The sequence below is a fragment of the Corapipo altera genome, unplaced genomic scaffold, assembly GCF_003945725.1.
Source record: "Corapipo altera isolate COAL_440 unplaced genomic scaffold, ASM394572v1 51, whole genome shotgun sequence".
Classification (NCBI taxonomy): Eukaryota; Metazoa; Chordata; class Aves; order Passeriformes; family Pipridae; genus Corapipo; species Corapipo altera.
Genome location: NW_020884892.1, coordinates 571167 through 594022, shown reverse-complemented (window position 1 = coordinate 594022; position 22856 = coordinate 571167). Strand labels below are relative to the sequence as shown.

Sequence of the window (22856 nt, the reverse complement as noted above, 5' to 3'; positions counted from 1 at the left end):
ATTTTTAAGAACATTTTTAAGAACATTTTTAAGAACATTTTTAAGAAATCCAACAAATGGAACTGTATTTTTGCCTTTCTATTAAAGAGAAAGAAGAAACAATACATTATATTTTGTAGCACCTACCATCAATATTTAACATCATTTTCCACAATGAAGGTCTGACTGACTGATGGAAGCCAAACCAAACCTCCCTGCCACCACCCAAAGGATTTGAGCACCCTTCTGATGCTGTAAAAAAAGACCTCCCCACAGGAGTATACCTGCAATAAAGCAAAGAAATGCACATCAGACAACTAAAGCAAAAACTGCAATAAAGCCACAAGTAATGTAAATTCCTGTTCACAAAAGCACAGAAATGTCAGAGATTCAAATTACCAATAATCTGAGATTCCTGACAGGACTCAGGTTACACCTCTAAAATCCAGCTCATTACAGTAAGAAACTGGTTACTACTCAAGTTTAACTTTATTTTCAGTATACTCTTTAATATATCTACTAATTCAGACAAAAAGCATTTTTATTTGCATTCTATTAAAAATTCAGCTGTGCTTCAGTAAGAAAAAAATTAAACATCTCTGCTATTAAAACACCAATGCAATAATCTCTCCCCTTATTTGTGTGTACTCTAAAGCACAACAGACATTATGTGTGGGTAAACAAGTGATCTAATAAATATTTCTGATACATCTTTCCTCTTGATAATTAAGTACTGCACACTTAATAGCAAACTAATCATATCCAGAGCCAGTATGATCCTCTGAACAAGCTATCTGACAGTATGGGCTGTCTTCTGTGCTGTAAAACTTGATTAAAGTAATTTTACCTTTTTAATCCATAACACGAGGATAAAGTCAACATACTATAAGGTTATTTAAAGTAATTTGCATAAATTTAACTTATATTCCCTGTTTAGCCCTTCAAAATGGAAATGTTCAGCCCTACTAAACTTTACTTTCCAATTGAATATAATTTGCACAGTGGTCTTAAGTGACCTGTTTCGTGGCAGCAGAATTAAGCCCAGTATCTCTTGGGTGTGACTGACAATACTGTAGATCCCACTTACTTGGAAAATAAAACAAGTCAAGTAGTTTTTCTTTTCTATAACAATAGCCATATAGGGTGCCATTAATGTCCCCCCAGCACTGTATCCTTTATATAGAACTGGCAATGAACATCTGCCCAGGGACACAGAGGAACAGGGTAACAAGTTGATATAAAACCACCCTTCCACCTCTACCAACCTCCAAGTACTTCCCACTCGGGGAGAGCTTCCTTCTCCAAGGCTACAGGGAAAAGAGGGAGATGGCAGGACACCCCTGAGCTGAAAGCACACAAACAGGGAGCCAGACCACTGGGGGAAGGGTCTCGTGTCCCAGGCTGGAGGCTCCTAATCCCACCGGATGAGCAAAAAGCACCGTGTTGCCCCTTGCCTGAGCCTGCCATCCGCTGTGGTTGAGCTATGAAAGCACATCCTACCCAAAAAGGCCACCAAAGCGATTCAAATAACACCTAAACCACGTCAAGGTCTTCCCCTCACCTCATGGAAGGCAAGTGCCTCATCACTACATCCAGTGCCTGGATGGTCTCAAACGGGACACTTGGCAGCCGGCCAGAAAGAGCATCATGTAAAGCCTGCAAACTCACACAGGACATCCACTTTATAGCCACCTTAAATATTCTGTCCTTTCCTTCTCCTGGTAGCGTGACCTCCAGCTCCACCTGCAACAATGCCAAACAACAAACCAAGATGATTCTTTCCATTGAAAGGGGGGGGGGGGAATGAAAGGGGCTCGGAAGGGATGATGGATTCCTCTGAACAGCCCTAAAAAAGCACGGGAGGAGACAAAAAGCAGTGATGAAGCAACAATATATATTAGGTACAGCCTCTTTTTGCAGCTGAGATCTTCCCAAAGGTGTATTTCAGAAACCTGGAGTGCTTCCCAGCAGGCAGTTATCTCCCTCTGTCAGGAAACACTGTAATTTGGGAGTGCTTGTATCAACCGGGAGCTCTCGGTGAAGATCCGATAACCTGATTTCAAATCCCTACCACGTCCCAATGCATCACTGCTCATGTCAGCTCCAGCACGCCCAAAATAAAACATGGGCTGTCACCACCTGCCAAGACTCATGAATTTCTGGTATTTGCTCTCTAGAGCACCCGAGTGCTTTATATACTACTGCTGTAGACACAGTTCAAACAAGAGAAAACAGGAGCTTTAAAACAGAGATTAAAAAACCAAACACCAACTCCCCCAAAAACCCAAAAAACCCACAAAACCCACCAAGCCAAAACCCTCTTATTTTTAAATACCAAAGAAAGAATAAATGGTGACCCCCAAGTACTAATGATGATATTAGGCACGAAAAATCTTATGCCATCTTATGCCTACTTTGAATTTTTTTGTCTAAAAAAACACTGACAAACTACATTATGGTAAATTACTTCATCCAATTACTTGTAATTATTTGTAATGCTGATTTCTCCTCTTTCTTAAAACAAAGAAAGTCTGAGCACCAAAGTTCTTAAGCCGACTAAAATTTAGGCTTGTCTGAAATGATTAGCAGTTGTGGGAGTGACTACAAGAAATAACAAGATCAGAGTATCCTTTGTGCTGGATACAAACAAAAAACATTGTATTTTCCTGTCCTAGGGAGCTTGCAATTTAAATACAAAAGGCATCCACTTAACAGACAAACTGCAATTAGTGGGCCAGCAAAAATAATAGGTGGGTAACAGCAAACCAGGATCTGCCAGCATCTGGTCTCTTGCAACAGTTCGATTCTTCTGTCCAAAAATAGGAAGAAAGATAAAACACAAATAACAAGCCTTCCCCTGTGCCCCCAAAATGAGCTGACCATGTATAGTAGGCACACAAAATTAATATTACAGCTGCATCTCTCCTCTAGCACAAACGTCATTCCCCAGGAGACCCGAGCAGAGGAAGGAGCTGCACGGCTGCGGGAGAGCAATGGGAACTGGAGTCTAATCACGGGGTCACTGGGGTGAATCTGGCCCAGAAGGTCAGCTCAGCTCAAATCTGTGCAAAGACAGGGACAAGTTTTCAGCTCACACAGGCTGGAAGCTCTCCATAAAACCTTTTTTTCCATCACACCATGAAAAGGTCCTCAACTTGGCTCTCATGTACAGCAGGTGGAAGAGTCTGTCGCTCCTGAGCTGTGTTTTCCTTTAAACCTCTCTCCTCCTCCAAATCAAGTTTCATAATTTCTGCTTGAGCAACTTGGTCTAGTGGGAGGTGGCCCTGCCTATGGTAGGGGGTTGGAATGACATGACATGGTCCCTTCCAACCAAAACCATTCTACACCTATTCCCAATACTGTTAATACACAACTAATCTGATTATTAACAATTGTTGGCACCCTTAATCTAAAAAAGGGATTTAATTTTACTTTTTTTCACCCTGGTGTCTATTTAGGAAACTCCTTCACCATGATAGAATGGAAGATGAAGAATGTGTTGCAGTATCCATGTCCCTGGTGGAAATAAATGACCCAGGATCAAAGAATTTCTATTCCAGGTGTTTGACTGCAAATACTGATGAAGTTTAGCAGAGCTGTGACTGCTGAATTTGGCCCAAGCAGTTTTTAATGCTGGGTCTGACTCCACTTCAGAAGAGTTGAATTAAGAATCACTGCTCAAATAAGTAAGTTTTAAATCCAACTTTCCTGTTTGGTTTTTTTTCCCTTAAATATCTCACTTCATTTACACACTACTGAAAGTTTATGTGTAGTTAAACAAAAAAAAACAAAACAAAAAAAAACCCAAAACACAAAAATATAAAAAAATGTGTCCTTAATCCTCATGCACAAGTTCACATATACTTTTAGGCACTGCTAATCAGAGTCTATATCTTTCAGTAATATTTTATTTATTCCACCCTATAGTTTTAAGGACAAATGAACACATTTGTGTTTGACAGAGTAAACAAAACAAGAAAAATTTCAAAAAGAAGGTAATTTTAAATGGGAATTTTACTATGTCCGTAAGTATTAGGGATAAACTCTACAGCAAAAGTTAATGTTTGATTTATAATCTATCCCCAAATAATAAAAAAAATTTACAATCTCAGTCACTAACCTGCTACCTGCTAGACCCACTGCTAAACTGCAAGACAGTTAACATAATTTTGCATCTAAAGGAACTAAATGAAAGGGATTTTACTGTCAAGATGAAAAAAATCATTAAGCCTGTAGAAAAATTTTAAAGCCATTCTTAAAAAGAATAAGTTTTGAAGCTGATGTGGTGTGAATTACTAATACAAATCATAATAGCACTGTTTGAAAATAATAAAAATTAAACCTGACCATGTGTTTCTGGGGAATTCTTAGTACTCTTTCTTCTGTATAAAATATAGGCAACGTTACATGATTATTTTGTCGTGTTTTGAGCATACAAAGTACCTTTTCTCTATTAATCCAAGAGCTTTTCCTTCCCAGGGATCCAGGGGAAAGCAGATGAACAGTTCCCAGTCAAATATTTGGTTGCCTACCTCCCATAGCCTTGTTTGGAAACCTCAGGCTATGGATGTAGGAAAGAGCTCTGCTTCTGTCATGTACAGAGCTCTCAGCAGTACTTCAAACAGAGAGAGGAGTTTGTGGCCATGGACAGGACTGAGACTTTCCTTCTGGAAAAGGGAACAGCAGCAGGATTGCTGTATCCAACTGCTCTGAATGGTTCATTCATAATTACTGGTTTTCTAATTAAAGACTAATTAAGATGTAGGTTAAGATCTATCAGACGCTCTTGTATCTTGCCAGGTGAGAGAACTCTCATGTTCAATTAAAATTAAATTCTAGCTTTTAATTGCAGAGGGACATTTTAGGGAGATACATAAGTAATGCAGGAATTGAGTACAAAGCTGCTGTTGGAGGTGACCTGGGTTTGCTGTTTGAACACACGAGGAAAGAGGAGACTATTAAATATCTTCCTACCTTAACACTGTCTTTCTTCTCAATGTGTACAAGTAAAAACTAAGAAAATACCATGTTAATATTTACATATTCCATATTTCTTCTGAAAGGTCTAAAGAAATGAAGAAATTAAAGAGTGAAAATAAGGTACAATAAGGAAAGAATGAAAACAGGTTTGATAACCAGGAAAGCTAAGCAGAAGAGCATTTATATAAACAGAACAAGTTATAAAAGAAGCAGAGCTGTCAGCAAGGACCAAAAAAACCCAGGCCAGAACAACCACTACCAACAAGAGATGAGGAGAGAGTGCAATTTGGTGTCAGCCCTCTGTTTAGCACCAGTTCTTCCACCACCAGTGCATACTGCAAGTAAGTTAAGATCTTCCACTTAGATTAAGGATCATCTATTAATCACTCTATGTTCATGAATCTTTTCAATATGATCCTAAATGTAATCAGATGTGCAGCAAGCTTACTCATTTGTTATGTACAGAACAAAGAAAACCCCACCAAAGAAACTTAATCTAATTATGCTGGAGCAAAGTCCTAATACCTACAAGCTTCACACTGGTTTAAATCATGCTTAAACCAATTTAGCACCATGTAAAAATTTCCTGCATTAAGCCAAATTTCCCCACATCCGATTTTAAACAGCTCAAGGTTTATCTCTATTAGCTCTTTCCTCCAGGGGAACATTAATACATGTAGAGCAGAACAACTGACAGTGTCCTGTATCCCATGGGAAACAGGAAAAAAACCCCAGGAGTTTATTGAAAATGAGCCTAAATGTGAGCCACAGAAGAAACCACCTGCACTGTCCACTAAACCTCCACTAAAAACACCTCCTCAGCGACCACCTATTCCATGTGATCATCACCCTGGCAAGATTGGGAACTTTTTTCCTGGATGAGGAAAAAAAGAGTAATCTCTAATACTTTTAATGAGCCCTTTATAGTTTACCCAGACATTACCTTATTGGTTAATGAAGACTAATTAAGACTGGAGGAGAGATTGACCTTTACTGCATGACATTCACTTAAACAGATTGGGAGGAAATAAAAATTACACATATGACATTAAGAGCTTGATTCAGGTAGAATTATTAACTATGTCAAGCACTGCACAGGCAAACAGTATGGGACAGCAAAGAACTATTTTAGAGCTGTTGAATTTCAGAAGACCTGAGCTCTGTTCCCAGTTTCTACATTTTTCTGCATTCTCCTTTACCCCTTACATTTTATTTTTGTCTCTTGAGGTTGTAATCAACTCTTATGGGATAGGATAGTCCTTCCCTGTAACTGTGCAGGCCTCACGTTGCACCCATAGCAGAAGGGACTTACTGTACTACCATCAGGAATGAAAAATGAATGAAAATTAATGATAAAAAGGCCACAGAAAATTCAAACTGGTATAACAGATGCCCAGGCTAAGTTATTTTACAGGGCTTGTGTGTTAGCATATTCCAGCAGAGTCCCCTCTACTTCACCAGTCAATGGGCACTGGAGCAGCTCCAACCAGAGCCCAAAGAGGTCACTGCCCCACAGAGAGCTGGCGAAAAGAACAGTCCCCTCCAACTGCCCCAGGGCTAAGATAGCAGGTCTTAACCTGTGCAGTTTAAATTAGTTTGGCTCTCAGTCATAAAGGATTAGGGAAGAGGTTCCATACAGGCAACAGAGAGATGGAGGAGCTTCTTCCAGCTACTGATAGAGAGAATAAGCTTAGAGTGAGCCTTGATGAGATTAGCGAGGTGACAGAACAGCTGCTGCTGCCTGGAGGGTGTTCCCAGTCCCCTCTAAACTCAGCTCTGTTCTCACTTTCTCCCCAGTGCCAGTCTGGAGCTGGTCCAGTGTCTGGGGCAGCTGATCCAGCTCACCAGTGCAGTAGAAACCACACCAGAGGAGAGGAAGAGAGGGAGGAAAGAAGGGAGATGGAAGGGGGAGTGACCACTCCAACAGCAACAACACTTGAGTCCTGGCAAACCACACCCTGAGCAGAGTGAGGACAGCAGGAGACATCTACTCCAGAAACAATCTGTTCTATCAGCTGTTAGACAGGCTCTGAAAATACCACCTTAAAATCTTCAACTAGAAACTTTTCTATTTAAAACTTACTTTATCTCTCCCGATGGGAAGTGGCATAGCTGTGTAAAGGTTTTTTCTTCCATCAAACACTGGTTTGCGGTCCCCAAAAATCTGGGTTTTAAAGTGCTGAACCATATGCTCCACTATTTCTCTGAAAATACAAAAAGATTAAGTTAATTCAACCTTTTACTTTGAATGTTAAGTAGCAGACGAATACTAACACTAATATTTACCAATACAGATATTAGGTAGATGAAAGGATTCTCCATTTTTGGCTATTAAAGGCAAGATTTGTTTGTCTGATCTGAATTAATGCCATCTTTTCCCAGACTATACTGTTTTCTTAAAAAACTGCTATTTTTAGCTTTTTCAGGTTTAAACTTTCCTTCCTCTTTTCTGTGATCTAATGAAAGTGGTGAAGTGAAAGCTTGTGCTTTCTCACGCTCAAAACAAGAGGTGTTGGGTATCTCCTGGGGCTTCTGCTTCCCTGTCCTACAGCCCTTTCTGCAGAGGACCAGAGACCAAAAACTCAGCAGACTAAGCAGCTTTCAAAAATATCACTATCCCAGCTTACAGCCTCAGTTGTAATGATGACAGTTCTATGATGACAGCAACATGCAAACTTTTTGCATTGCACCAGGATAACTTTTAAATTCAATTTTTCCACGTCCACAGAAAAACTGGGATCCATCCAACAGAGTTGGATATGCTCTTTCACCAGGACCTGTGCATATTAAAAATATTCATTTAAGCATAGCTGGAATTAGGCTGCATGTCTGTATGAATGGGGAAACCACTCACACAGTTCTTGTCAAACCACAGTGTTTACACACTGGTCATGCAAAGCAGTTCAGCAGCCATGGGAGGTCAGCTGGAGTAATAACACCCTTTGATGCCAAAGGTCTTTGGTCCCAGTGTCCCAGAGAGACATCCTTCAGGCCATGTGTGATATTCAAAATCCATCAGCAATCTGCAATCTGAACACACAGCCTGGGGCAAAAGGCCATTAAGAGGTTAAAACTACAGAGAAAGGAAACCACTGTTCCTTCAGCACTGCTGACAACCACCAGCTCAGAGATGCTGCAGGTGAGTGCTTCATACACCTCCACTTGGCAAGGGAATTAACCCAGCACACAGTCAGGTATTAGAGTGCTGCAAAACCTCAGATGAAACTCTGAGCTCATTCAAGAAAAGAATTAAGACTGTTTTAACTGGCAATTTCTTTTGCTGTGTCCCAAGACTTATCTTAAAATAAGATGTGACCACTGAAAGAAATTCTTGTGACTTCCTGTGCAGTATGAATCAAACCTGACCCAGTAATATCTGCCTCAGGTCTGCAGTGTCTGACTGAACAAGTAGATAATTTGAAGGGTGGGAGGAAGGACGTACTTTTCAACCTTGAGTTAAAGACTGAGCTATGGAAACCCCACTCTCTTTCTGAGCAAGTTCTTCTGATTGTGAACTGCTTTATATAAAAAAAATGAACACTTCCACTTAACACTTTCAAGCTTCAAACCACAACCACATTTAGCAACAGAGCTTCTCAGCTGTGGGTGGAGATATCAACGAAAACTACGTTATTTTCTCCATGTGAAGTTAAAAGAAGAGTTATTTACAAATTCACCAACTTCAGCCCTTTATGACTACTGTTCTACTGAGCTCCTGTAAGCACACCAAGAACTCTGGGCCAGCAACTGGACCCACAGTTCATCCTGCACACTAAACGAGTCCTCGTGTATAACCAAACTCACACTGTTCCCTCAGCCTGTCCAACTCCCCAAATAGACCTGGCCTTTCTGTCACACATGAAGAATTGCAGCCAGACTGTATTAATTTGGCACAGCAGCACGTTGTCTCAGCTGTGTGTTTCCCAGCCCTGCTCCAGCTCATGTCTCAGTGTGGAACTTGCACGTACACTACACATCCTGCAGGGATCTGCAGGGCCACAGCATGAGCTGGAGTAAGTCCTAGAGTAAAACTGAAGAATGAAGCTGGGACAGATGAGGGAGTAGAGTAAAAAAAAAATCTCCCTCTATCCTTTTTAGAGGTTACAACATGTAAAGTAATCATAAAAACTACTTACTAAAAATATACATCTGAATTACATAACCAAAATACTAGAAACATGTAAGCCAGCTGGAAAAAAGCATCATTTAGAATTAGATTACACGTGCATCCTGCATAATCCCATATACAGATATCTCATATCCCATGTATCCCAGTACACACATAGGACTGAAAGGTCACAGCTCACAACAACCCAGGTAGGGGCAGGTGAGTGCAGGTACATTACAGGGTAATACACACAGCAGTAAGAACTCAGAAGAAATAAAACATACAGTTCAGTAATAGAACCTAATCTGTATTCTTACCATACTGCACTGAGAAACGTGCACCACACCACTGCTGAATGCATTTATGACATCTCTGCTTACTACAAAGGGCATTTAATCTGTGCAGATCTGTCCCCGCTCCTGTTACAACAGAGGAGTGACCAACCTGACAAAGCAGAGCAGGACAAGAGCTGGCAGCGGAGAAAACTTGCTGCTGAACATAATCTGCCTTTTCAGTGAGGAAAAACTGCTTTAATAATTATGCTCTCTGCCACTGGTAAGCACCCACATGCAGGACCATCACAGAGTGATCACACAGAACTACCACACAAGCCGTGCAGCACTCAGCTCCCAGAGGAGCCACAGAGGCAATGTGGATCACTGTGGATCGGCCACAAGCAGCTGTGAGGGCTGGAGCAGTGGCAGGAATATCAGCTAATGAAAGCAAAGCTCTCATGGCTCCCACTGTGAAAAAAGTGACTGCTCAAAGTGTTTTTCAGTGGTCCAGTGCAGTAGGAGCACATTGGTGAAATCAGCACTTGCCCTTGGGCAAGAAGAGAGTTCAGCTTAATACATTTAAAAACAGTCTTTGCTTTTAAAACTAAATTCAGTTCTCGACTACCTGGAAAATTAAATTTATAACAGGTCACCACAGGAAAAAAAAAAAGGACAGCAAAGCACAGTGATGTTGTTTTATGAAAATACTATCATCACCAACTCTTCAGAATAACAACAGAGAATGCCCTCAGGTTTATTAAATTGCATAAAGAAACCTGTGGCTTTCAGGTGGCTTTTTTGACTCCACACTTTGTTCATTGTCATGATTTCATATTCCACCCATGTGACCTTTTTTAACAAGGAAAGGTTTTGCTCTTGAATATATAAACAAGCCATTCTGATCCTCTACAGCTGACATGTAGGTAGTTATGATGATGACACTTGTGGTTTTCCAGTCAGTGCCAAGTCTCGTTCTCAAGTTTCACTTCTGGCAACGCTGCTCTTTTTCAAGTCAATGAAGCTGCACACTCTGACTAACAAGGCACATATGCCAAGTGCAAGACCTGCCTGCTTGTTTCCTCGGCCACCTTGCTATCTGTTTCAGGAGCACAGCTTTCCCTTATATAGAATCTACTGATGGAGGATAATTTCTTACCTAATTTAGTACCTCTATGATCCTCTCACAGCAGAACAAACAAATGGGTTTTTCCTTCCTTTGGGAGTAGGGAAAGGTGGGAAAACAAGCTGGTTACACCAACTCCCTGCTGAAGGACTCATCAACTGCACTTCAATATTTAACCAAGCAATACTAAATCATATTTAAGAAGTTGGCTCATACTGACCCAGCTCCACTAGAGCTAGTACAGTTTATCCATCTGTCACCAGTGGCTTTGATCAGCAGCATCTTAAGATGCTGATGAATTCAATTCAAATAAAGACTTGGAGGGGAAAAAAAGAGCCCATGGATGGATATGCAAAGTTGGAAGTGATCAATACAACCAGTGGCTAAAGCCAGACACGTCCTCTCAGTCATCAGGGAAAGCACATGGGTCCAGCATTTTCAAAGGAAAACAAGACTGTAAATAAACCGAGGAAAAGCAAAGCACAGCATTACCTGTTAACTCTTCTAGGGCATTTTTCTGGCTTTATATCCAATTCATAATGGTAGATATCTATTTTAGGAATGTCCATTTCAAAGAAGTTGGCCTGCAGTTTGATTGTTCTCCCGGAAGTGCCAAAATCTGGTCGAGGAGGTGGTTTAAAGGCATATCCCTGTATTGGTGGTGGCAACGGTGGAGGAGGTGTGAGCACTGAAACAGAGAGAAAGCACAGCTTAGCCATCAGCTCTATCAAACTGACAGCTCAACAAATTTACCAATGGCTATCTGACCAATGAATCACAGCACATTTCAACTGGTAGCTTTTTTTAAACAATCAAAAGCATAAAAAAATACAAATAATCAAAAAACCCTGCTATCAGGAGTCCATGAATTCTATCTTCTTCCCATGCTTGTTCACCATTTGTTGTATTTCCTAGCCCTGATTACTGAACAGAATCTTAAAATCAGTTGCATTTTCCTATACTACAAGTCAGGTAGGTGGGAATGTCATAGTCCAAGTGGGCACTGCTGAGAAAGTGAGAACCGAGATCTTCCTTATAGGGAAGAACCTCAGTTTCAAAACAAATCATTTAAACATCTTTATTTAAGCAAACACCTATAAAATGGAGTTTCCACCACTTTCCTCCACGCTGCAGCTCTCTGGAAAACACTATGGATTAGAATTAACTATATCCTACTGCTTCCTTTACACAGAAAGCCATCAGAGCAAATACTCTATTGCTGCTGTACTGAATTCTTGAGCTCAAATATCAGACATAGATCAGACAACATGAAGCAGAAGCACAATAGCTGCCTGTCATTGTTTCAATCTAGGGAATTCCATTAAAATCCACAGAGAAGTGTGTGAGGTACCAACTCAGGTACTGAAAACTTCAGCCTCAGTACTCAGGTGTTCCGTGCTCTGGAGCAATAACAACTTGCAGCAAAACCTTCACATGTGAAATAACCCAGGAGGCTTCTCATTACTTATGTAAGAAGCCAGGTGTGGTTTGCTGGGATTATCAAACTCAGTTCTCTGCTAGCACCAGAAACAACACACATCCCTTCATTAACAGATCACTCATCACTTTTCCACGCTTGCTTTCCCTACTGGAAAGCTGTTCCAGAACTGTGATGCTTCAACGCCCATAAACATCCTTCTACTTTTATTTATTCATTTGCACGTTACACTCTGTGTTTCTTCAGATTGAGCACTACTGACTGCATTTTTAGATTTAAACCAAATTCCCGTTTAATACTTAATTCTAGACTAAATTACTTCTGTTAGTCTCTTCTCATAAATCTGACAATGCCTCCTATACTCCACAGTGAAGTTTCACATACTTATTCCTAACGTTTATGCAAAGTTTGTTAATGAAATAATAAGACCATTCCCATCATTAGTAGCATCATTTCCCCACTTTACCCTTCAAGACTCCTCATGGCCAGTTTCCCACTCATCAGTATCTCCTTATTTTTACCATCCTACTAACCTGGCTTTCAGCACCAATTTCCCCACATACTAAATATTTCATCAGAATCCAGATAACTTGGTTTGATATTGGGAACATGCTAGGCAGATTTGTTAAATTATTATTTTTTTTTAATCCTGTTTCAAATTTTGTCTCCCAAACATATTCTGAGGCATCCACCCTTTTACTGTCGTGCCACCAAAATTCCATTTGTTTTTTCCCCTCTCCTTTATAAACATTGCCATTAAAGCCTGTGATTCTCCAACACTAACTCCATCAAAACATTAAAGACACTTGTTGCTGAAGATCTGCATTTCCATGACTTAAAACTTCAGTTTTGCCTTCAATAGCAATATAGCAGTTCTCACTTCAACATTAACCATCCAAGTTGCCTTTGCAGTGCCAACACCTGCCCTGAGAAATGGAGCAAAGTGTCACCTCAGCTCCACTGTTATCTGTGACCCAGTCCTGCCAGGAGCAGCACATCTGCCTCTGCATCTGACCTTGGCCACTTCCAGCCCTGAAGGAAAGACAAAATACTCAGCTCACTAGTTCTGCTCAACCTTTGGCAACTTTTTTTTCTTAATTCCCGCACATCTCGACTTCTCAGACGTGACTTTTCACTTTTTCCCACCACTTACAGGCCCTCTCCTTCCTTCATATTTTTCTGAAGGTGATTAACTCCCTCAGGTGGCCCCGCAGTCACCACATCCCCTTGGCAAATTCACAGTTTCTGTGTCATTAGGTGGAAAAGTATCCTCTGCTGTGGGTAAGACACCTAACAAAGTTATTTATAGCATTATCACTACAGCTGGAAATAACAGAAAAAATACTCCCATAAATATTTACACTTGCAATATGCCAAAGGTTTCCACTCCCAAATCCGATCAGGAGGACGTGCACCAAACACCTGCCTCCACGCCTCCAGAATCTCGTTCACCATCTTTTTCCCAAAGAACTCTGTCTCCCACATATGATTCCAGCCATTCGGTTGCTGAATTCTTTACAGCTCATCACTGTACATATTTTTATTTCCATCTTCCCCTAATAGAACATCCCCATTTGAAAATTATGTCCTAATCATTAACGTTATTCTGTGATTTTTTTGTGTATTTCCATGATCCCCATAACACCATCCATTCAAAAATATTTTAATTTTCTGCTCAGGCTCCTGGAATTTGTATTTTAACATTTCCAATGCTTGTTACCCACACTCTGCATTCCAGGCATGTCCTTACCACTATTACCTGGCCAACTGCTATCAATATTGAGTAATTCCCTTCTCTTTCCTGTTTATTTTTAGGCCTTCTAACATTTCTGTATCTAGTTCCACATCCTAATTTCGCTGCCCTTCCTTTTTTTGTGTTAGATGACTAGCACATGACTAGATTTCAGAAATAAAAAAAAAAAATTAAATTTAGGAATTGGAAGTACAAAGACAAGCATCATGGAAGGAGACATACACCCCCAACAAGCTATTTATGCTGCCAATTAAAGTAATTTTGTAATTAAGCAATAGACCCTCCTCCCTCTATATTAAAATGGGATTGAGTTTTGCTTCACAGGGGCACAGTGAAGCCGTATCTGTAATTGTTCAGGGACCAACACAAAGACATGTTGCTCAACAACATCACCACAACCCTCCACTGGCGTTTTAGTGAATAAAAGCGAGGGCACAGACTCAGTTTTGAGGATAAGATGAAATGCTGAGAGAGGCACAACTCCTGGGGAAAGATGTGAACACAGTTTTACAACCTGCATGACTCATGGAGGGGGGGGAAAAAAGCACCAAGCTGTTCAGAAAGCAGCACCACTGCCACCTGCATTTTCGTTTGAAACAGTTTTTTCAATGATTCGTTTTTTACGATCCAATTAAAGAAAAAATTTAAAAAAAAAAAAAGGGAAGCTATTTCTGGCTCAACTCCCAAGGCAAACTTATTTAGGGCAGGGTGTTGCTTCAAGGAGATAAGTACTGTTTATTAAACAGCAGCACTGACCCGATAAGCACTCAGCCTACATTTCTGCTGCCTCAAACAGAGACATGTGTGTTAACTACAGAGTTGAGGGGTGGGAATTGAACTCCAGGGGAAAAAAACTAAATAATACAACCATTGATCTGGATTCACATTTTGGACTACTGCCTCAAATTAAGAATGCAAACCCAAACTTTCTTGTGTTAAAGATACTATAGCAACCAGCTGTGAAGTACAGCATTACAGAATGAATTTGGTGCTGACAGAACAGAGGGATAAGGCTCCACCTTGTATCAAAACATGATAGAAGCCCTGAGCCTTGATCATGAGACACAATTGCAACGTTCAAAGTGATTCAGCTGCCCCAACTCCCTGTCCAAGCACTCCTGCAGAATTCCCATCACTCACTTTTCAATGTGACAGAAGCTGTATGGACACAGGAATGCTTTCCTTAGTGCAAAGGTTCCTACTGGGAAGCTTTTGCAGCATGGTGAGGGTGTTACAGAGGATGCCACTGGACATCAGAGCTGGAAGTGATGCCCTGCCCCAGGAAACCTGCCAAAATTCACATCCCAATGCACGTGGAGACACCATCATGAACACAGGTGATGCTTTGGGAGAGACAGTATCCCAAAGCGCTGGAAAATCTACATGCATTCTTGGATTCTACTTTTAAAGTGCTGTCAAGGAAAGAAGGAACTAGAAAAAAGATGAAAGGCTAATAAACTGGAGCATCCATGTGATAAAGTACTGGAAGCTCTTCATTCATTTGCTAGATCATACAATGAATAATGAGAACATTTCAGCCTTGATATGATGATTGAGACCATCAAGAGCCCCATTTTCAAGTGTGAATTAAGGTAAGCTGGGTATGGAATAATGAGGTGACAGTATCCTGCCTTTAGGCTTATTTTTATCAGGAAAAAACACAGACTTCCCATTATAATTCATCCTATTTCCATAAACTAAATGTTCATAGTTATCAATCTTAAAAACAGCAATTTCTACCAAAAAAAAAAAAAAAGAAAACCTAGCAAAGACAGATACTAGAAAAGTAACAGCAGTCTTGTGGTAGTTTTATCAAATAAAAATAATAATCCAACAAAATTCTATGGTCAAAAGAGAGTGGTGGGGGAAAGGCAGCTGTAGAAGAACACTGAGCAATCACAGAAATGTGGTTTTAGTAAAAAAAAAAAAAAATTGCTAATTGGAAGCTATTGCAAACCCAAAGCTAGCTGTGTGTGTGCTCCTACTCCAGCCATTACTGGGAATCAAAATCAGAGATAAGAGTGACTCAAGGAGCAGACTCAAGACACTCCAAGTCTATAAAAGGTGTGAATGAGCCACACACTTGGATAAGCCGTGTCTACTCCACAATCCACACAATTATGTAATGATATTTTTCGGGACCGTTTGCTCCACAACCACTCCCCAGACTGGGAGAGTTCATTTCTTTTGTCCTTCATTCTTCATCATTTTTTAAAGCTCAACTGCTGGTCTGCCCAGCACGCTGGAAGCGCTGCCAGTGCGTTAAACGTGCAGGTTGAAGATTTTTTAGCTGAGAATTATGCAATTTTAATGTGCAGTCAGAGGCCTAATGAGTTACTGAATAAGAAGGGGCCAAAGCAGTTGCATCGAAGGGCTTGTTGACACAGGAAATCGTCTGAGCATAATTACACCAGTGCAATTATATCAATAAGTTTCCTTGTGTGGCAAGTCCTAACTCATATTTAATAATCAGGTGATGCTTTCACAACTCACAGTATGTGTTAGCACTGGGCTAACCCAACTTATGCCTATCAAAAGGCAGACTCTCTAAATCCATTTTTCAAAAATACAGTCTCTAAGTGAAAGTGAGGTGGAGGAAGGAAGGAAAGAAGCCTTATTTGGAAGCATCACTTTCAGTTAAGGTTTCTGGATCATCACTATGGGTGTTTTCAGGTAGTACCACCATCATGCACAGTCATTGCTGCTTCCAGGTCAGTCACTGATGCCACCACACAGACCCAGAGAGAAGTTATTGATCCTTGGGCAAAAAAAGGGGTTTAATAACTTGTCCTCAACTAGTAGTCATCACCTACTTTGCCTCCAGAACTGCAGGAAATAATGAAATGACAGACGTGTTCATCGTGATCAGGTTAAAAAGAACCAAGACTGGCAAAGGAAGAGCCTCCAGCAGCTGCTCCAGAAGAACTGAGCATCAGGAACACTGAATAACGTAGGTTGGAAGGGACCAGGCTGACTAGTCCAGTCAAGTTTTGAATATCTTAAAGGACGGAGTTTCCACATCTCCTCTTACAACCTGTTCCACCCCAGTGGTAAAATAAACTTGCCTTCTATTCAACTGGAGTTTCCTGTGCTCCAGCTTCAGCCCTGTTCTGGTGCACCTGCCAAAAGTCTGGCTCTATCTTCCAGAAATAGTTATTCAACTACCAGTAACAGAGGGAATTCAGAAAGACTGTGGAAAACATCCAATACAAATCCTTAACAGGAGCTGCACAGAGGTTTTATGTATTTTATTTACACATACACAGTCAGGGCAATAAAGGAACACATGCAGTTCAACCTTTTCTTTTTAGGACCCAACTAAACGATCCTAAAGTTTCTGTCTTCAAGTTTCCTGACAGTCTGGGTTTTGTAAAAAGTTCAACTTTCACACCAGCTTTCTGTTAAGAACCGTTAGGGAATGATAGGAGGGAGGCTGGCAGTGTCTTCCACGAGATAAGGAAAACCCAAAGCTGCAGCTCATAGTCCTTTGAGATTATGGGGGCAGAGAAATCTATATGGACCCTGTAGGTCTGTCTGCTGCTCATTAAGGATGTTCTAGAGTACAGACACTAGAAGTTCTTCAGTCAAGCTACAACACTTTTTGACTAGACAATACACAAGAAAAAAAGGTTAAAGGTTTATCTGTTAATCCCCAATAATTCAACAAACCACAAGTAGAGCAGAGGAGATGATGTGATCAGATCTTCAGTTATCAATTTTGATAAAACCCTCTCTAAGGTTCTTCTGCCTCTCAGTGAGCCACTTCCACAGTTCCTAGCAACAACACATTGCATGTCCTGAGGTGAGCTGTGAGAACAAGGGCTGATTCAACACTGATGAGCAAACATGAAGGAGCTGTCCTCACATTTGGTCATATTTTAAGTCCCTTGTATGAATACTGAGACATTAGATCCCACTCTGCCAGACTGCTTCCAATTTCTTAGCATTGGAGTATGAAATTAAATACCTTAGCAAACAGTAGAAGTGTCAGATAAACAGCATTGCCTTCAACTTGTAATCTCATTATGTTCAGCAGACATACTCTAGACATGATTTTTACTGAATAATTGTCACTTCCTGCAAAAGAATTTGAACAAGGTGAACTCTCAAGTCAACCCTTTGATCTACTGAGAGATGTCCCTGCCCATGGCAGGCAGGTTGGACAGGATGATTTTTAAAAGACCCTCCCAACCCAAACCATTCCATGATGATTTTGTCTGGAATAAATAATCAGTTACACATCTACAGCTGCCTTGGTTATTCTGGTTCCTTTCTGACCTCTGTAAGACAGAGATGTGATCTCTTCATGGTGCCAGAAGTGATATGATCCACTGAGACCGGAATCACTCCCAGACACCAGCGGTGCGAGCGGGTGCTGCAGCCACAGATCAAAGGGAGAAACAAGACATCAATCCAGTTTGCTTTGTGAGTTAGGGCCACATTTCAAAGAAGAATATGTGAAAGACTAAGAACAAAAGGCCAGGGAACCAAAGAGGAAGAGATCAAGGCTCCAGCAGAAAGCAGCGGGCGAGAAACTAAGAACGGTTCTTTCCAGCCCATAAGCTGCTTCTGGACAATGTCAACCAGCAAAAGACACCAAGTGTTAGTACTTTGGTTTCCTCCCACATTCCCCTTTCAGCCTCGACCTTCAAAGTCAGCCTCCACATTTTTGAACACCAACAAGCTGGTTCTCACCACCTGCAAGTGGGAAGAGCAAAGCAGAGCACCATGAGAGCACCCACAGAGCACGCAGAGTGCAGAACTTCCACCCTTACTGTCAAAGATCCAGGTGGCTTGACCCACCCCTGCATGTGAAACTGGACAAAGTACCACCACAGTCCTTCTGAAGGGATGCAGGGAAATGCTTTTAATTACAAGCTGCAACTTGAATTAAGTCCTCCAAACAGCAAGCCCTATGCAAACAATGGAGGGATGCTTACCTCTCACCCACAAGTCAGCAACCCAGTTTAAAGCTAAACGTGAATTCAAAGTACAAAATAACTCCATCTCCAGACAAACCTCTACTCCATGAAGGGGGAAGTGGAGAACATTCTTAGTGCTGTTTAACACACTCGACCATAATGATTCATTCTCTTTTCCACGCCTTAGAAAATGAACTAATTCCAGATGTCTTTTCTAACAATTTGAAATACAGAATATAATGGTATTTTCTGCATTCATAAAGAGCAATGCCTCCATTCAGCACAATCTCTCTTCTTTGCCACTCCAAAAGGCCCAAAGTGAATAAACATATCTTTGGGGGGGGGAGGGGAATAAAAATAAAACAACCCACCCACTGGCCCCTATTACTCCCTTCAGTCTGCTTCTCCCCTACAGACCCAGAAATTATGTATTCATCATCCCACATCACACTTTTTGCTTATCCCTTGTTTGTTGAAATGCTGCATTTAGGCTAGGAAAGAAGTGTGGCTCCCCCTCCTTCTATATTACCTGACACTTGCAACTGCACAGGTCTGTCAGAAACAGTCTAACCCACCTTCCACTGTCTTTACTTTACTTTTTTCAAGCTGGTAAAGCACAACTTCTTCATACATCAGGACTGACTCTCCCAATAATTTAACTTTAACACACAGACTGGAGTTTCCATCCATCTAGCTGGTGTGAAGGTGAGACAAACAAGCACTTGCATTCAGTCCCCAGGAGCACAGTCATTCCAGCTCCTCCAGGTGCAGAGCTGAGCTCAGCGAGGGCTCCGTGGCCACAACCCCACCATTAAGCACTTCAACACCTTCTGCACACACAAACTGCTATCACATAACACCCCTGGAACTGTACAGCTCGCTGTGACACTCCATCACCTCCACACCTCCAGATCTCAGTCTTTCATGGATTATTTTTTTCCTCAGAAACTGTAAGAACTGGTCTCCACATTGCAGCTCACGAGCAGACGCTGGATAGATTAAGTCACCTGAACCAGAGCACAAAGTTGCTCCCCCAGCCTGTCCACCAACACTTTCCCTTTCCCTTCCCTTCCCACCACATTCCGTGTCTCTCCTCCGGCCCTCTGTGTCATTAGAGACATTACTGCCCACAGGACCACAACATCCACGAAACTTAACGAGCCCTAATGGCTCGGGCTTTAGTCACTGGCCACTGGCATGTCTTTCCAGTGTGCTGTGTCTCACCAGCTGGGATCTGCTGCCACAGAGGCCCCAGATCCATGTTCCCTGTGGTACTCATATTGTATACAACTTAATGAAACACAGAAGTGATTTGTCCTTGGCTAATTAGAGAAATAAGGCAGGATGGTTTTATTTTGTGCTGTACCTTTGCAAGCACATCCATACCAGCACAGACTTTGGCTGACACTGTTTTTGTGTCAAACCTAAAAATAAAAATTGTCTTCATTCCTAAAAAAATATACAAAACTCAGCTGCTGAGCTATAACTCAGAAGTAGCCATGCCTTCCTTGAAAAAAAAGAAATCTTTTCCCATACCCACACTGGATTAATCTACAAAAACAGGAACACTCTCGTGGTTTAGTCTCAGAAAAGAAAAATTCCCAGCTAAGAGCTGAGGTTATGCTTTATTTTATCATTTTAGATAGTGAAAGCAGCTGGAGGAGCATCTTTGACATCCAATGGTATCTAATGCGGTTTCCAGAGATAGGGCTGTGGTTTCCAGCATCACTGCAAAGAGCGTAAAATGCAGGTTCAGAGTAGTGGAATAACTGAGATATGACAGAGTGTAGGCTGGCAGCAGAAGTCCCCCATCAGAATTTTTTTTTCCTATTACATCTCAGGGTTTTTTCCTCCACCTGCTTCTTGTAAGCAACAGAAGTTCTCATATTAGTTGATGCAAAATAAAACTCAGCTATGAAAGGTAAAGAAAGTCACAAGTTTGCTACAGAGAGGCCTCCATGAAGTCTGATTTTAAAGGGGATTTGTAAGCCAAGCAATTAGGAAAAAACCCACCACTACTGTATTCTGATCACATAAGGAGACCCAAACAACAAACCTTCATTTCCTTGCCCTGGTGGGAAGTTTCCTCCTTCTGAAAGAAGCTCTGACATTTTACACAACACACCCTTATGCAAATACTCTGAATCCCTACGAGTTATTCCTAAGCATTCCCTCATTAAACACTGAAGCTCTTCCCCAAGCGAAACACACTTGTTCACTGAGACATTCATTCTCTTGTATTGTCATTTCTACCTCAGCTTGGGGTTCTTCTCTATTTTATTTTTGTTTTGTTTGTGGTTTGGAGGGTTGGTGGTTTTTTGGGGTTTCTTTTTAAACCCATGTGTCTCAACAGAAGTGTCTAAGTCAGCAGAGCTGAAGCTGACAAGTACTGTTATTTAAGAAACCTTATGTTTCACTGGCAGTTAAAAACCACAAAGGAGAAAACCCCCGCCCTTCCAAAGTCTTGTCCTCCACGAGGATTTCAGAAACTACGGAGTATAATGGGATAAGAGAGCACAACTAGCACAGAAATTGATAAAAAAAGAGTAGAAAGGGAGCATTCACTGCAAACCACAAGCTCATGAAAAGACAATGAAATAAATTCATAATCAGAGGATAAGCAAAGCCAAGGACACAGTAATATTTAGACAGGAACTCACCCCCCCTGTGTGAACAGACCTTTAATAGTAAACACTTGCTAAACAAGTTTCAGAAGGTATAGAACGAGGCCCCAGTAATAATTATGTTTTAAAGCCTTATTCATCTACATGACAAGTTTAACTTCAAACAATTTTTAGATTGATCTAGCTCAGCCAGTGAAACCTCCCCTCTTGGGAATTCTTCTAAAATTGGCTTATTTAAAATAAATCTAAATTAGCACATCCACACACACTTCCTACTACTAAATTAAAATTTAAATTTCATTATTTTCTCACATTAACAAGCTCCAATGTAAATTCCATGACTGAACTAGGAACATAAAAAAAGCATCACTGAGACAGAATTTGCAGTGCTGCACTCTATGACATGAGGAACTCAAACAGGTACCCATGGTACCTGACACTGCCAAGTCACCTCCTGGTCTGGCCACAGAACAGTTACTTTTTTTCTAGACTATATACACATGGTCATCCATTTCATTGTCTATACATACAGTTTCAGAAGTACATTTTCAAGCTTCCCAAGATGACATGCTCAGACTAGGTTATTCCTCAAAAGACCCCTTGTTTCAGTCACACCCAGCACAGGTTGAAGTGACACAATGAGATATAAAATTCTACCTGTTTAAACACACAGTCTTCAGAATTACACATATCTTATGGAATTTTGTGCTATGGAATTTAACTCTTCACACAAGTGTAAGAGTTAAAATGAAGCATCTCCTCCACCTTCTGATTATAAAGCAGCTAGTACAAGGGAACAAAATCAGGTTGTTGGGAAAGACTATGGAGCCCAAAACTGCAAATATCTGGAGGTATCTTGTATCTCTGAAAAGTTAAACATTTCAACACTTCCCTCAAAGACAGAGGCACTCTCCAGAGCTATCATGGCATACATATATTAACACTGGGACCTGCGCCATAACAACTCCACTTGGAGACAGAATACAAACACAAAACACAACTGAGCAGCACTACAACAACAACAAAAAAATAGAACAGGACAAAAATTACAGCAGGGGGGAATGAATGACTCTCACCACACCTGTGATTAAAAAAATTAAATAAATCCATTTCACAATCCAAACAGTAATAGAATTTGGTAGCACTGTGGACAGCTCAATGAGAACTCAATTCAAAAGACAACGCTGATGGCAGCAAAGGAGAAAAACTCAAAGCAAGCTTTGGACTGATTTGATTATGTCATTATCCACAGTACTTCCACCTTGGCTGTGTCCAGTTTTGTGAAGTCATACAGTTAAAAACAAAAAAACACAACAAAACTTTTCTTCCTTGAAACCTGGGCACCAGGTACCACAGGTCTTCACAGCTGCAGCAAAGCTATAAAGCAGGATGCTCATTCGAAAACTCTGTATTTAAAAGCACTAAGTTTACTCTGAAAAGAGAACAGTAAAAGCAAATCAAATTAAAATGGAGAAGTTAAAGTGAATTGCACTAACCTGTGGTGCTCACAAAACACATAAAAAGATGCTACCTATTAATTCAGTCCTGATTATATAAAACTACAGATACCACCTCAGCCTCGAGGATTTAAAAACCCACTTCCTGGCCAGTACTGAAAAGTCTCTTCAAAGCACTAATTCTTAGAAATGGCTAC

The 22856-nt window shown here is 40.9% G+C and overlaps 1 protein-coding gene across 2 annotated transcripts in view; it reads right to left on the bottom strand.

Moving 5' to 3' along the window:
* Nucleotides 1–22856, bottom strand: part of AGO2 (argonaute RISC catalytic component 2) — a 43732-nt gene that overhangs the window by 15885 nt on the left and 4991 nt on the right. Inside the window, exons 2-5 of one of the 2 annotated variants that reach the window (XM_027645652.1) lie at nt 10958–11153; nt 7043–7163; nt 1541–1725; nt 127–263 (exon numbers count right to left, since the gene is read on the bottom strand). In XM_027645652.1, coding sequence (XP_027501453.1) covers nt 127–263; nt 1541–1725; nt 7043–7163; nt 10958–11153 — 639 coding nt within the window. The remainder of the gene's footprint in view (nt 1–126; nt 264–1540; nt 1726–7042; nt 7164–10957; nt 11154–22856) is intronic. The other variant, XM_027645653.1, reaches the window with a different exon arrangement.